The sequence below is a fragment of the Coenobita brevimanus genome, chromosome 59 (genome assembly GCF_032717465.1).
Source record: "Coenobita brevimanus isolate Jiangsu-jjx chromosome 59, ASM3271746v2, whole genome shotgun sequence".
NCBI classification, from domain to species: Eukaryota; Metazoa; Arthropoda; class Malacostraca; order Decapoda; family Coenobitidae; genus Coenobita; species Coenobita brevimanus.
The window spans coordinates 30,678,761-30,695,686 of NC_137012.1; the positions used below are offsets into that span (position 1 = coordinate 30,678,761).

The 16,926-nt window shown below is 41.8% G+C and overlaps 1 protein-coding gene across 1 annotated transcript in view; it reads right to left on the minus strand.

Moving 5' to 3' along the window:
- Positions 1-16,926, minus strand: part of LOC145402895 (ubiquitin carboxyl-terminal hydrolase 8-like) — a 41,935-nt gene that overhangs the window by 12,843 nt on the left and 12,166 nt on the right. Inside the window, exons 8-16 of the mRNA XM_080274803.1 lie at positions 15,995-16,148; positions 13,922-14,253; positions 13,245-13,514; positions 11,024-11,170; positions 10,238-10,378; positions 8,721-8,884; positions 8,023-8,084; positions 7,002-7,126; positions 6,454-6,594 (exon numbers count right to left, since the gene is read on the minus strand). Coding sequence (XP_080130929.1) covers positions 6,454-6,594; positions 7,002-7,126; positions 8,023-8,084; positions 8,721-8,884; positions 10,238-10,378; positions 11,024-11,170; positions 13,245-13,514; positions 13,922-14,253; positions 15,995-16,148 — 1,536 coding nt within the window. The remainder of the gene's footprint in view (positions 1-6,453; positions 6,595-7,001; positions 7,127-8,022; positions 8,085-8,720; positions 8,885-10,237; positions 10,379-11,023; positions 11,171-13,244; positions 13,515-13,921; positions 14,254-15,994; positions 16,149-16,926) is intronic.

Here is a 16,926-nt window from a genome sequence, read left to right on the forward strand (position 1 = left end):
AGGAACTGCAAGCAGTCAGACTTCTGTTTTTCCTTCCTCTGGTTGTTAATTAAGTTAGACCTTTCTCAGCACTATCAGACTAAACTTCCTTCCCTTGCTTGTCCCTAAGTCAGATTTTTGTCAGTAATATCACAATGAACTTGACTTTATCTGACTGAACTCCAATACTGAAACTTCTTGCCTGTCACTTAGCTGAATTTTTCTCAGAAATATCACAAAGAACTTGACTACTTTACAGAACTGTACTGAACCTTGACCGAACTTGACTGCACTCCTTGTGTTAAGAGATAATGATGCATAAGTTATGACCTAGAAAATTTTGGCTAAACAGTCAGCATTTAGTCAAACATCCAGTTAGTTGGTACTATAAATTCACCATCAAAGTTTTCAATCACAGTCAATCACTTCAACTTGTTTTGTTGGATCAAACTGAAAATCTAGTTCAAATTCAAAGTTCAGAGTTTGGCTTTAATTCTCTGTGGTTTTCCTGTATTCTACTTTTTTGTTTGTTTGTTTGTTTCGCTCATTTTCGCTTTCACTTAACACATGTTCGATTTTTTAAAAATCATTTTTCTTATGTACACTTTATGATTTTTTTTTTCTGGTATATATACAATCAAAGTGCACTAGTGACAAGTACATAAATAGTAGCCTGTATATGGAGAGAAAGAACACTTGGAAAAAGGACACTAAATATAATTATGACACTTAAAAACAGACACAAAGGCACAGTAAAAGAAAATGTTGATGCACTAAAATAATCAGACTACAAACATATAACGGAATGAGTGTGAATGAGTTTGATGAAGGACAATACACTATACATATATTTATGAGATGTAAGAAAGAAAGTGAGAGAGAGAGCAAGGAAGAGAGGGGTGGACTAGCTAGGCTCTCACAGCACACTAACTCTCTCTTGCTACTGTGGGGGAGAGGAGGGGAGGAAAGGGGAGGGGAGAGTAGGGGAGAGGAGGAAGAAAAGTAAAGAAAAGGCAGGGAGAACATGATAATAATAATGATGATGATGATAAGTCAAGTGGAGAAGGAGATGGAGAGAAAGGAATGAGAAAATGGAGAGAGAGAGAGAGAGAGAGAGAGAGAGAGAGAGAGAGAGAGAGAGAGAGAGAGAGAGAGAGAGAGAGAGGAGGAGGAGGAGGAGGAGGAGGAGGAGGAGGAGGAGGAGGAGGAGGAGGAGGAGGAGGTGGAGGAGGAGGTGGAGGAGGAGGAGGAGGAAGGGGATTACATAGGAAACCAAACTGCAACAGATCTTATGGTCTTTTCGAGGCTGCTTGTTAGAGAGAAAACTATGACTACAAGATCTAACTCTACATGCTGAAGGATAAGGATAGTAGAGCAAAAAGCCTCCCTCCACCCCAAAACCCTCCAGGAAAATGTGAGAAAAACCACCATGCAGCATGGAAAAACTGACATGGAAATTTCACAGGAAATACTGGGTTCGATAGAAGACGGTACCAGTGACGGGAAGGTCACCTGTATCAGGCATTTCTAAGCTCAGGTGAGCACTTTCTGAATTTCCGATGTTTCTCATAAAAAGCAGAGGTTTTGGCCAAAAATTACTTTTCAAAAATTTGCTGGGATTGGGGTTGGGGGGAGGGGTCACTGGTGAAAAATCTGCCAGGACGTGGCAGGTGAAAATCTTCAATCAACTGACAGAATCTCTCCTTTCATCAGGTCACTCCCAGATTATGGTATTTTATCCAATATGGGGTGGCCCATAAAGAGCACACCACTTGAAACTCACTACTGTAGTGGTACCTCATGCGCTGTGGGTGTCGTATGGACAGCTCATTGTGGCGGTCTGGGCGTGGGCGTGGCAATGGCAACAGGAAATAAATACTGTACATGGTGCAGGACAGACACTGATAACACTACCTATGCCACCCCCACAGCACACAAGAAACTGTCCAACAGTGGAAAAGCAATGCTATATTTGGACCATCCTAAGGACCTCTAGCAATGAAGGTGTTAATAAAGGCTATCGGAACTATATACAGTACTGTGAAAAGTCTCTCTTTTTTTTCTTTTTCTTTTTTATAGGAGGAACAGTGCTCCCCTAATGTTTTTATATGTAGATTTTAATTCCATTGCTCAGAATATTAAAATATGCATTTTTTTTTTTTTTTTTTTACATTTCCTGTGATGTATAGAAAAAAAGATGGATAGAAAGACAAACAAATAAACACATACAGACAGACAGACAGATGAAACTGACAATGATAAATATTGGGGACAGAGAGATAGAGATTAGACATACAGTACTTACAAATTGATACTGATGAATTAAACAGCCAGCTAGACAGCATACAGATATAGACAGATAGACAGGTAGACAAAGATAATCCAAAAGACACATGAGTAGAGAGAAGGAGGTAGTAGGGAGGTAGGTAGCCCGAAGCCATTCCAAGGTCACCCCTCTATGGCTTCCAGTATTTATGACCTAGACGAATGCTTCCACCATACACATACTACTATACAAATTATTAATGTAAGATATTAGTTCACTCTCATCTTAAATGCCAGGACCAACTTTCCTAGCCCCGGGCTCCTACGCTCCTCATGGGGCAACGTAGGATTAGATGATGGATGGATGGAGATAGTAGTGGATGCTGAAGCATTGTGGTGTTGATGTGCATGTGACTGAGAATGAGAGACTGACTAGGTAGGTATATGTGAGCATGCTGTGGTGTTGGTGTGGAAGTGACTGAAAGTATTAAGCGAAATACATGGGGAATGAGAGACTGGCTTGATGGGTGTATTTGAGTGCACTGTGGTGTTGATGTGATGTGTTTGAAAGTGTTAGGAGATATACTCTGAGAATGAGAGACTGACTAGATAAGTGTATGTGAGAGCACAGTGATACTAATCTGGATGTGACTGAAGTGTTATGAGAAATACTTTGAGATGCTTTAATCATGTAGAGAGAATGGAGAATGAGAGACTACATCACTGTATGTGAGTGAGGTGGAGGGGAAGAGGAAGGAAGGGGAGAGGGACAACCAAGGATAAGCCTGGGGTTGCAACTACCACTATCTATCTACCTACATATCTACTAAAGAGGGGCTGTAAGAATGAGGTGTGGCATTACTCAGTAATGGTAAACATTTTGAAATGGTATATGCATCTTAAAAGGGGCATCTTAAAAGAAGGGGGTGCCTATCATCCATTCACTCAATGTAGGGATACCTTATGGTCTCTACAATGAGTGAAAAGCCAAATGGTTTCCTGTACCCAAGAAACCATTTACTACGCTGGGTGGTAACCATATAACCGGGGTTTTTGGCCAGGTTACGTGTCCCCCAGATTCCCCTATCTAAAATCACTTAATCACGGCAAATGTTTCAGAGAGCCTTGGAGGGCCCAATACCTGCCCAGGGCCCCAACCAAATGGGCAAATTCGAATGGCCGTGTGGAATGCGAGAGGTGTGAATGAAGAAAGCATGAGGGTGGAAGTAGTGAATGTGTTTAAGAGTGCCACATACATTGTGATGGCACTGTGTCGTGATAGCAATGTGTGAAACAAAGATAAAAGGGTGGGAAGAGGAGGAATGGGAGGGTCTGAAATGTGTAAGACCGGGCATGAATGGACGAGGAAGATGCAAGGAAGGAGTTGCTTTGTTGTTGAATGAGGTATGGCAGAGTGGAATGAGAGATTAAAAATGTGTCAGCTCGTGGTGTATGTATGTCAAGTTCAAGTTTGAGAAGGTGAAAGTGGCGATGATTGTAGCGTATCCACATGCACTGCAGCCTTAGCACCTTCATACATACTCTTCACTGCATTCAGTAACTTCTCATTTATTCCATATATTCTTAATACCTTCCACAATGCTTGTTTATCCACCCTGTCACACACTTTCTCCAAATCCATGAAGGCCGCATATAACTTCTTTCCCTTCTCTAGAAACTTTTCCACTAAAGACCTAAGAATGAATATCTGATCTACACAACCTCTTCCCTTCCTAAAACCTCCCTGTTTTCTCCAACTAATTCCTCTGTTATTTCCCTAACTCTGTCAATAAGTATCTTACCATATACTTTTCCTATTACACTAAGACAAATGCCCCTATGATTACCACACACTTCTTTTTCCCCTTTTCCTCTGTACAGGGGAATAATTGTACCTGACTTCCAATCCTCCGGGACTCTACCTTCCTCCAAGGCCAATCTGCACAACTTCCACATCCATTCTACTACTATCTCTCCCCCATGCCTCAGCATTTCACCACACAGTCCATCAATTCCTGGGGCTTTTCCCATTTTGACATTCTTCACTGCTTCCACAACTTCCATCCTACTGATTTCTTCCTCTCTTCTCACATCCCTCTGTCTCCCAGCCATTTCCCAGGCACTTATACTCACATTACATTCATTTTCTATGTTCAACAGTTCCTTAAAGTGCTCTCTCCATCTGCTCACTTTTTCTCCCTTCTCCACTAGTAATTTACCATTTTTACCTTTCACTCCTCAACTAACTTTTCTGACACTCTGTCTAACTCTCTTTACCTCTTCCCAGAACATTTTCTTACATTCCCTCCACTTTACACTCAGATTCCTTCCAAATTCCTCATCTAATCTCTTCTTACTCTCTCTTACTAATCTTTTCACCTCTCTCTTCCTCTTTACATATAACTCTCTTCTGTCTCTCAACTTCTTCCACACCCCTGTTGCTCATCCACTCACTTTATGCTTTCTTCTTCTATGCCACAGCCTGTCTCATCTCTTCATTCCACCATGCTGTTCCTTGTACCCCCTTTTGTCTTCTCTTCACCCCACACACCACCTCACATGCTTCACAGATTTCTTCTGTGAATATCTTGCACACAACATCCACGTCCCCCAACTGCTCTTAATAATAATCCATCCATCCATTCATCATCCAATCCTACATTGCCCCACGAGGGGCGCAGAAGCCCTGGGCTGACATTTAAGATGAGAGTGACCAGCCTCACTCATCCCTGAGTCGCATTACTTGAGCAATAACCCCAACCATCCCTTGGATATAAACCTTCACTGGCTCAATCCGATTGGAGCATCACAACTACCCACTAAATCACCAGGCACCATAATTTGGTTATATGGCTACCACCCAGCGAAGTAAATGGTATCCTGGTGTACAGGAAACCATTTGGCTTGACCCTCAGTGTACAGTCATCACAGGCAAAAGGAATGGGAAAGAATGAAGGAAAGAAAGTCAAAACAGGGAGTGTAAAGTCACCACGTGGGCTGAAGGACAAAATAATAATAATAATGATCCATCCATCCATCCATCATCCAATCCTACACTGCCCCATGAGGAACGTAGCATGATAATAATAATAATAATAATAATAATAATAATAATAATAATGATAATAATCCATCCATCCATCCATCATCCAATCCCACGTTGCCCCATGAGGAGCATAGGAGCCCAGGGCTAGGCAATTTGGTCCTCACATTTCAGACGAGAGTGACCAGCCTCACTCATCCCTGAGTGGCATTACATGAGCAGTAAACACCAACCATCCCTTGGATATAAACCTTCACAAGTTCAATCTAATTGAAGCGTTGTAATTACCCACTAAACCACCAGGCACCATAATTTGGTTATGTGGTTACCACCCAGCATACTAAATGGTTTCATGGTGTACAGGAAACCATTAGGCTTGTCACTCAGTTTAGAGTCACCCACAGGCAGGAGGAGGAGGAAAGAATGAAGGAAAGAAAGACAAAAGAAGGAGTGTAAAGTCACCCGAAGGCAGAAAGATGAGGAAAAGAATGAAGTACAGAAAGACAGAAGACGAAGGAAGGACTGGAGGGAGGAGAGGAAAGGGCAGACATCTGAGAGCAGCACTACATTGAGTGAGTGGATGGTGAGTGCCCCCACCTACCATTATAATAATAATAATAATAATAATAATAATAATAACAATAATAATAATAATGATAATAACAATAATAATAATAATAATAATAATAATAATAATAATAAAAAGGAAAATAATAATGAGGGATGTAATGGAATGTCTGTATACTAAGAAGCCCAAATAGTGAGTCATGTACTTGTATATTGTAGTGTTTCGGTACTATATTTGCGGCGCTTGACTCTGAGGTTGTTATTATTGTGCCCTGGCAACCAATCATTCAAAAGTGCGTCTGATTTTGTGTATAATATAAGACGCAAGTGATTCGTGTATAATATGTTCGTGTATAATAATATTCTTGTATAATATATTCGTGCATAATAATATGATTCGTGTATCATATGATACGAAATAGGATGCACTTTTGAATGGTACATTGCCAGGGTACGATAATGCCAACCTCAGAGTCGTGCGCCGCGACTATAGTGTGCTGCATGGTGTAGTAAACCTTTTTGTAACCATGTGTGCATGAGTGTGTGTATGCGTGCATGAGAGGAGAGAGAGAGAGAGAGAGAATAAATTGTAAACTCACCACACTGCCATATTTTGGGTCAAAGTCGCGCTGCCTAGCGGCATTTACATTCCACTTAAGCGGTGCCACCAGTGGCTTGAGGTTGCGGTCAAATGATGGCAGCGTTTGGCTTGACCCATCACTTTCGTCGTCATCATCTTGCTGATATGGGTAATGGATAGTTAGGCATCAGCAATACGTGTTAAAATAGTGAATATATATTACTAATTTAGGACAATTAATAGTTTTTTCAATGCAAAAATGAAATGCAAATGTTGGAAACCTGTAGAACAGCTGGTGTTCCCAGAAAAAAAAATTAACAAGACAGAGCGAAAATTAAGATTTGTTCATTTTGAGATGCCTGGACACACTGTGCTTAAAAGACTGGGGGCCACTGGCTAAAGGAAATGCCAACTGATGAAGACAATCCACAGTTGACCAGTTGCACACATGAAGGGCTGAGAGTACCAGTTAACTGCTGCAACAGTGAGTTAGACAGAAAAGTGGTGAAACTGATATTAAATTTTCCCTTGCAATGCTGAAAGTTTTTAAATTCATCACTCTCTCACCTGGGACAAGTTGAAGGCTGAGTGTGATCTCCTCAAGTTAGATCCACCCCGGATGGGAGATGATCTAGGGGACCCTTTGAGCCTAGTCGTGTATGTTTCTCCACTTCCGCTACCACTACCAATGCCTGCAACAATTTAATCACCATGAGAGGAATCAATAAATTACAGTAATCCCTTCAAGAGCCAACATAATAGAGCCAAAGACATGTCCGGGACTTGGATTTGTCCGGGACTTGGGAAAATGCTTCCTGGACAGGTACTTAACGACCCTAACCCAACCTAACTTTGAAAACCACCTAAATAACTCCCTACTGGACATGCACAGCACCTACAGGATTGAGGCTTCTGGCAATAGGTAGATAGAGAGATTAGTAAGCATCACCTTATATATTGCAAAGCTTATTGTTTTGGTGAGTATTATTATTACTGGGTATTTTTCTTTGCACTTTTCTTCTCTGATATTATACAGGAAGGTCCCCTAGGGTAACCCGTGTATTTGTGCCAAATATAAATCACCTTTACCTATATTTGAAGGTTATATACTCATTTTTGGTGCAAAAATTGTATATTTGAAATTGAAATATATCAGACACTAATTGAGATGCAGCTATTTGGTTGAAATTAACACAGTAAAAAAGTTTGATGAGAATTTTGGCATAATATTTTGCTCTTTAGCCTAGTGGTGGAACAGTTGGTTGGTGTTGGAGTTCAAGCAGCAAGTGCAATGAAATGAAATAACCATCAGCTTATGTAAGAAATTTGCTGTTAGGCTTTTTTTGGTGGTAAGAAGCAAATGAAGTGCAGTGAAAAGAAATAACTACCAGCTTCAGTGAGCTGGAATTTTGTTTTTAGACTCTGTGTGGTGAGTGACCCTTGGCAAAACCGTACACCCAATAAATCCATTTTATATCTGACTCAAAATATATTAATCTGTTATGCAATGAAGTTTTTTCATACCCATCCTCATTCTAAAATGAGGGCAAGCTGTACCTTCACACAAATGTACAATTACCATACTAACCTCTGGACTTGCTGGAAAGAGCATCACCGTTTTTTCTTGACTTTCGTTCCTCCTGCTGCTGTCTGTAACAAAGTGAGTACGGTAAATATCAGAGATCAGTTCCACTTTACAACAATCAAATACTAGTCATTGTAAATAAATTGTTAATAATCTTTTCCCAATATCCTATTATTTTCTTGAGCAGGGTCAAGAATCATACTTGTGCAAATGTCAAGAAACGACTGTAGATATGAAAATACACACAGACAGACAGGCACAGATAAAGAGACATGCTGTAGCTGTTGTCATTGCCCAAGGTGCAATATGATTGTGAATCAGGTGGACTATACAAAACTGTCCACTTTAGCCTGGTGTTCCCACATACCTTTCACTGAGGCTATAATGAAGAACTGTCTGTGTTGTGAGTGTGAAGTGAGGGTGTTGTGATAAGAGTGATGCATGAAGTGGGTAAGTGTACTGTGGTGTTGGGGGCCTCATGACAGTGAGAACACAGTGGACTGTTTGTGAGTTATATTTTGAGTTGGCAATGAGGCAGGGAAAGTGATGGCCACATCATAGTTTCACTGTAGACAGTCAGAAACTGATAATTATATCTGAAAAACAGACAGACAAAGACAGACAGATAGACAGATGTACATCAAGAAAGACAGACACACTGAGATAGACAAAATAAACTAAAATTCAAATACTGTGGTCACCTCTCCTCATCAGCTTCCAAACGCTTCTGCTCCAACACTTTCCTCTCTCTCTCCACCTGTTCCTTCATTCTCCTCTCCTTCTCCTTCCTCTCTCGACGCATTTGTTCAACCTGTTCATGCAGCATTTTCATCTGTTCATTTTGCTTCCTGAGCCGGTCATGTTCCTGAAACCAGAAGTGAAAATACTAGTATCATCGTCATCATCCTGACCTCTTTTCCCCACCCATGAATGGGGTGAGGTAGGGTTCAGACAGCAAGAAAATGCCTGGCAGAGGGAAAAGTACCAGTGGCATTCCTATATCAACAGGACACACTCACTATTCTGGCCCCTGTAACCCTGACTCCATCTCAAGGCTAAAAATGGAAACAAATCAAGTAAAATAAGTCATGTGACACCGTGCTAAGGTACAGCTGAAGTTTTCTATGGGGTGGGAGATAAACCAAGTGGCAAAGACAGCTAATTACTTTATGAGTCAATCCCATCATACCCTCTTCGAGGTGTTGGGGCCTGTGGCTAGGCAACCATAATCAAGTACATTTAAGAGTAGATTACCAGCCTACTTCCCTTGGTGGCATTACATTTACAAACTTAGTGGTAGGTGGTGCCTGCCATCATCCACTCACTTGATGTAATGTTGTCTACTTCTTTCTTTCCCTTTCTCATTCAATCTGTGTGTGTATCCTCCTCTCTTCTTACTACTCCCTTTCCTTCTTGTCATTTTTTAGTACACTTCTTTCCACTTCAGGTGGCTTTACACTGAGTGACAAGCCTAATGGTTTCCTGTAACCCAGGAAACCATTTATAATGCTGGATGGTAACCATGTATTACAGGGTGAAGTGGAGCCTGCTTTGGTTCCACTGTTAACTGGGTGGAGATACAAATGCAACATCCAACCACGAAACAGATCTCCACACTATTCCCCGCACCTTGCTGTGGCAAAGCACTGTCACTCACAAACGAACATCAGTTCACTGCACAGGATAACCTTGCAGGGGCAGTTGCTTGCCTGTAGTTGATGGGTTTACTCAGCCAGATTTGGGCTGATCAATAACACCAACAACATGAACAAACTCCATTCTACCTTCTCCTCTCTTCACTTCTTCCTTATTTGTCTTTCACTAATCTGTTTCTCCTTCCCTCTCCCTCTTCCTCACTCCCCCCTCCTTCTCTCCATTCTCTATCTATCTTCTCCTTCCCACTTCTGCCACTGAGTCTTCAGGTGTGATGACAATGTCTCCCATCTTTTTCCTACTTGTTTCCTCTCCTCCTCCTCCTCTATTGTCTCTCTCCCTGGTTTCTCTTCTTCCTCCACTTTATTTTCTCTCATGGCATCTCCATCTCACCTCTTCAGGACCCTTTCCTCCTCTTCTACATTTTCTCTCCCTGCCTTCTGCTCCACTTTCTCCTGAACATTCTCTTTCTATCCATCCCTACCATTTATTCCCTCTCTTTTTGTTTCCCTTTCTCTTCCTCTCTTTCTCTCCATCCCTCCTTCATTTCTCCTCCACTTCCTACCTCTGCTTCTCTCCGCTGTTCGTCCAGCTGCTGTGAGTCCCCAGGTGTTATGGACATGGATCGCATCTGATTACTCAAGGCAAAGTTCACCATTCTCCACATCTCCTCATTCTCCGCTTGTAGTTTCTTTTGACGCTCTTCCTGGAGAGAGAAAAAAAAAAAACAATGTTAGTATGATAAAACATAAGCATTCTGAAACTCCCTCTCTGACCCTTCTCTTTCCTTTTCTTCACTCCTCTTCAGTTCCTTTCCTTTCCTTCTCTTCCCTTCCCTTTCCTTTCCTTTCCTTCCCTTCCTTTCCCTTCCCTTCCTTTCCCTCACCTTCCCTTCCCTTTCCCTTTCTTCCTTTCCCCTCCCATATCAAGCACTGTTTCTCATCATCATCATCATCATTTGCCCTCTTTCCTCTATCTACAGATGGAATGACATAGGATCCAGAGAACAAGGATGGAAAAACATGATACACGGAGAACTAATCAAAGGCATACCCAGTGAAATGGGGCATACATTAATTCAATACCATTCAAACCCCTGAACTCCTGACTGCCATACAGGTCTCATGGACGAAATTTTGCCGAATATTTCATTTCTCCTAACTGTTTTCCTTAGTTGGCTAATATTCTTTAGCAGCTCCACTGAACACTTAGCCTAAGCAAATAGGCTATCCCTGAACTCCTTTCCTGTCCCTCAAAAATGGCAGACTGCTAAATAAGGGCAACTCTAGCCTGCAAACCACTGGGTTCTCATCTGCATGAGCCTGGGGTTACAACAACAACAAGTACCTACCATAGCAGCACTGGCAGCCTGCAGCTTCCTGAGTTGTTCCTGTATTCTGTCCTCAGCTTCTTTTAATCTGGCACGGCCTTGTTCATCCTTTGTGTTCTCCAACTGACTGCTGGCTTCCTCCATCTCCTCCATCTTCTTTATTGTGTCCTGGAAAAAAAAAAATCACATTAAGCAGAAAAATCATTACCATGATCATTATCATCTCAACATTCTCTTTCACATTACAGTACAGTACATATAATATCTTAAAATCAGCAGTGTTTTATACTGGCCATACACACAAACATACTGAAGTGTAAAGTGAAGAGGAAACTGTTATGGACAAGGTGTTGCAAAAATCTTAAAATCCCCTTGGAACAAGGCTATAGACAGAGAGACAGAGAGGAAGCGAGATAGATCGATGGATATATATAGACAGACACACTAGCTATCTATCTATTGCTAGACACCTTAATCCCATAAGGGGTAGCAACAAACAAATCGCCTCCATGTCGCCCTGTCCCCCGCCATTTCATTGCCCTGTTCCCAACTTACACCCCCCTTCCTCATATACCTCTCCACTCCATCCCTCCATCTCATCTTTGGCATCCCCCTCCCTCTCCCCTCTTCCACCTCACTCACATACTGTACACTCTCCTCATCAGTCCCTTGCTCTCTATCCTCTCCACATGACCAAACCACCTCAGCGCATTTCTCCTAATGCTTCCTATCACATCCACACCACAATGCTCCTTTCATTTGTCAGTCTCTCCATATGACTCCACATGCTCCTCTCAAATAACTCATTTCCACTGCTCTCACTCTTGACTTCTGTCCCTCCAACAAGGTCCATGTTTCACTTCCATACATTAGAGTTGGTATCACAATACTGTCACGTAGCAGCTTTTTCACTTCCACGCTCACTTCACTGTTCCTTATCACTGCTTTCAAGGAACCAGCAACCATTCTTCCCAGTTGCACCCTTCCAAGCACTTCACCCTCTAAACTTCCTTCCTTACTCATCACACTACCCAAGTACTTAAACGCACTCACATTTTCCATTTCCTCCTCATCCAGCCTCACTGTACATTCACTGACTTCACTTCTCTCAAAGACCATAACTTTACGCTCCCCTACATTCACCTTTAGATTCTGAATCTTGCACACACTCCTAAGCTCATCCACCAAGCCTTGTAGCTCCTCTTCGTCTTCATTTAACAACACAGTGTCATCTGCAAACAATATTGCCCTCTCTCACTAGGGCCACTCCAACATCCACTGCCCTACCTTGTATCTCCTTTACAGCCCCATCCATATACAGACTGAATAACCATGGAGACATGACACATCCTTGTTTCAATCCAACCTCCAAACAGAAAAATTCACTCAGTTCACTATCCACACACACTGTAGCCTTAGCACCCTCATACATACTCTTTGTGGCCTTCAACATCTTCCCATCTACTCCATATATTCTTAATACTTTCCACAATCCTTGTCTATCCACCCTGTCATATGCTTTCTCCAAATCCATGAAGGCCGCATACAACTTCTTTTCCTTCTCCAGAAACTTTTCCACTAAAGATCTAAAAATGAATATCTGATCTACACAACCTCTTCCCTTAAAACCTCCCTGTTTTTCTCCAACTAATTCCTTTGTTATTTCCCAAACTCTGTCAATGAGTATCCTACCATATATTTTTCCTATTACACTAAGACAAATGCCCCTATGATTACCAAACACTTCCTTTTCCCTTTTTCCTTTGTACAAGGGAATAATTATAACTGACTTCCAATCCTCCGGGACTCTACCTTCCTCCCAGGCCAATCTGCACATCTTCCACATCCATTCTACTACTAACTCTCTCCCATGCTACAGCATTTCACCACACACTCCATCAATTCCTGGGGCTTTTCCCATTTTAACTTTCTTCACTGCTTCCACAACTTCCATCCTGCTGACTTCTTCCTCTCTTCGCACATCCCTCCTTCTCCCACCCATTCACCAGCCACTTATACTTGCATTATTTTCATTCTCTATGTTCAACAATTCCTTAAATTGTTCTCTCCATCTACTCACTTTTTCTCCCTTCTCCACTAGTAATCTACCATTTTTATCTTTCACTCAGCAGTTAACTTCTTTGTCTATCTGTGTCTTTCTGTGTCTATCTTTGACAGACAAAGATAAATAAACAGATAGACAGATGGATAGATGAAGTGAATGGGATATCATGACACATACCTCCTCAAGCTTCACAGACTCTTCAAGCAGTTCCTGTTCCTCGTCCATTTCCTTTTTCTTAGCAGCTAGGCTTGCCAGTAGATCCTTGGGCTTGAGAGATCGGCTGGGGATGGACGGCAGATTATCGACTTTATCCGGGAGTTTCTCTCTTTCCTTGCTTTCCAGACCCTGCTTCACCCCATCCTTAGCTGAGGAAGAGGTTGGGAACGTTTGCTTGCCCCGCTGCTGGTCCTGGGTGATGTTTGTTTCTTTTGTGTCCCAAGAATTTACCTAGAAATGAATTACTTTTTCAGAGGGGCATGTGGACCTGTGTGGAGAGATAGTATGAGGAAGCTATGTAGAAATACTGACACATGTGGAAGGTATATGGAGAAACAGACAGGTGAGGAAGTTATGTGGAGAGGCTCACAGACACAAGGAGATATCATGGAAAGACATGCAAATAAAGAAGCTGGAAGCAGGGCAGTGAAATGGCAGGGGACCGGGTGACATAGAGGCAATTTGTTTGTGGCCACCCCTTACAGGATTAAGGTGTCTAGCAATAGATAGACAGTAGTAGTAACAATACTTAAAATAAATCAGCAGATAAAAGGGGCTAAGGCACCTGATTATAAAGACACTGATGAGTAGGAAGATAGATACACAGACTGATAGGCAGCCAGAAAGAGAAAACATACCTTCGTCCCAAGGGAGGGTTTAGCCAGGCCACCTTCCAAACTCCCCAGCCCTCCATTCACTATTGTGTTACTGTTCCGTCCATCCATTTCTTTATCTGACGGAAATGGTTTGTGGTCTGTTAAAACTGGCTTTAGGGTCCGGTTGACATGGGGGATGGTGCGAATCTTTCCACTGTCCGTTAACTGATCGTTGATATCAGGGTATGTGGTCTCCCTTGGGCTGGGAGTTGCGATGAAAGCAGTGTTTAAGTCAGACCCAGACTTGGGAGATCTGGGGCTCGGAGTCTGAGAGCTAATGAAGGTTGTGTCCAGGTCTGGGTACTCAAACATTACTGTAAAATAAATATGCTCTTGTCATTATTATTATTATGATTATCACTATTAATCATAATCATGTCTGTGAGCATCATGCCTTGAGAGTAAATGCAGAGAAGAGTAAAGTGATGGTTACTAACAGAGAAGGTGACTCCCAGTATGATGTCACAGTGAATGGAGAGAGACTGGAATTGGTGAGAGTTCAAATACCTGGGTACAGTGATAAAAAAGAGAGGAATATGTGCAAAAGAAGTTAAAAGTAGAGTGACATATGGAAGAAAAGTAGCTGGTGCAATGAAGGCCTTGATAAGAAACAGAGGCTTGAGTGTTGCAGCTGCACGAGGCTTACATGAGGGAGTGTTAGTAGCCTGTGTGAAGCTGCAGAATGTGGTGAATGTTTTTGGCGTATCCGGTAGAGCCAGGATTCCGGGAGATTGAATGATGAGTGAATGGAAGTGTGGCCTATTGGACTGGGCAAGTCTGTACTGTCTGGACATTGCTACTCCTCACCCTGCCCTTGAGTGGGAAAGGAGGTCTGGATGCTGCTGCTGCTGATGATGATGATGATGATTATCAAAGGCTAAATAAAAGCTGTGTCCAGTCAGGGTACTCAAATGTCACTATGGAAGAAATATGTCATCATCCTCATCATTATTATTATCAATATCAACCATCATCATTGCAGGGATGTGATGAAAACTGTGTTCAGCATAAGGCAGCGGTGTGGCTTGTATATCTGTGTATTTCTGCTTTAAATAATTTAATACAAAACTGTTTTCCCTCAAAAAATTGGTGCATGTTGAATATGACTAACTGGCAAACTGAGTAACTTATTTTCCTAAATATCCCTTGCTAAATCATTAGTGAGAATTACATATGGCTGGAAGTACATTATATGTTTTTATAATCAATACTGACAGACAAGAGAATAAGCATGAGCATGAAATGTAAATGATCAAGATCAATGTCCAGTTATTTGTTATTCTAGCAATACTTGACACATGTGAAAGCGATGCTGTGCCCCCAAGGGAGTCAAAAGCTCCATCATCTCTCTCTTATACTGTATCTACAGGGTTTTTAGCCAACAGTACCATAAACAGTAAATGCAATGAAGTTGTGTAAACTGTATTAGTAATATCATTTATTGTTATGCATGGCTACAAGTAAGCTTTGTCATCAAATATGCACTGACTGTGTGCTGACAGACCAACACCCTGTGCTGTTAGAAAAAATATTTTGGAAAGTGGAGGCTCATCCTTCTATCCTTCCATCCTCTTCTGTCTTTCTTTCCTTCATTCTTTCCTTGTCCTTCTGCCTATGGGTACCTTTACACTTCCTCTTCTGTCATTTTTTCCTTCATTCTTTCGTCTTCCTTCAGCCTGTGGGTGACTCTACACTGAGTGACAGGCCAAATGGTTTCCTGTACACCAGGAAACCATTTACTACACTGGGTGGTAACCATACAACCAAATCTTGGCACCTAGTGGTTTAATGGGTAATTATTGCGCTCCAATCAGATTAAGCCAGTGAAGGTTTATGTCCAAGGGATGGTTGGGGTTGATTCCTCATGTATTGTTACTCAGGGATGAGTGAGGCTGATCACTCTCATCTTAAATGTCAGGACCAGCTGCCTAGCCCTGGGCTCCTACACTTCTCATGGGGCAATGTAGCACTGGATGATGGATGGATGGAGGGAGGCTCTTGGAAACTGCATATTCAAATTTCAGAGGTTATGCTGTATATACAGTAACTTCTTACATGACACATCCTCCTTGATGCTGAACATTGAAGTTGTGTTGGTCTTGCGTTCAATGCGTGAGTTCGTGGTCAGCATGGGGTACATGAGTCGCCATAAGTCATACCCTCCTTGCAATACCCAGGCACGGCTTTTGTAATGGCGACCGGGATCCCACTGGAAAAGTATACCATCATTATCATCAATGTAAGCCTCTCCTTCTCCTCTAAACTATTATCATCATCATCCATACACAGATCTTATATTGGCAACCAAGATCCCACTGACAAAAATACTGAATATCATTACACAGGTCTTAAAAAATATATTAATACAGTAAACCCTCAATATACTGAACCCTCTTTTAATGAATGTTATCTTCATTTAATGAATCAGTCTCTGGGTGACCAGCATCGTGAGAGGAGCCATAAATATAGCATTTAACTACGCTGGGTGGTAACCACATAACCAAATTATGGTATCTGGTGGTTTAGTGGGTAATTAACCCCTAGGGTACGCAATTCTCCAGCCTCGATTACGCTCCAGGATGCAAAAACAGGCCTATTTTTTACTTTCTCAAAGGTCAAAAGTTTTATGCCCGATTTAGAGAACTTGAATTTACACTCCTGAACATGCAAACCCCACCCTCCTAGACCCAATAGTTACCAAGCTATGGCCCGTCAAAGCTGATAACAGTTACTCGTCACGGCCCCAGCGAGAAAAATAATACGCCGCTCGCACCTGTTTCCTTCACAAAAATATGTACAAAAATGACCAAAATCAATTTTTTTTGGTGTGTCCAGATGTTATAAACCACTGTAATGTGCTTAGAAAAAAGTAAAATGGTTACAAACCCCCCCAATAAATTTGCTAAATAATAAAAATTATGCTCCCCTCCTCTCCTCATAACTCGAATCCCCTCCCTCCCCTTCCCTTCTCTTCTCTTCTCTTCTCT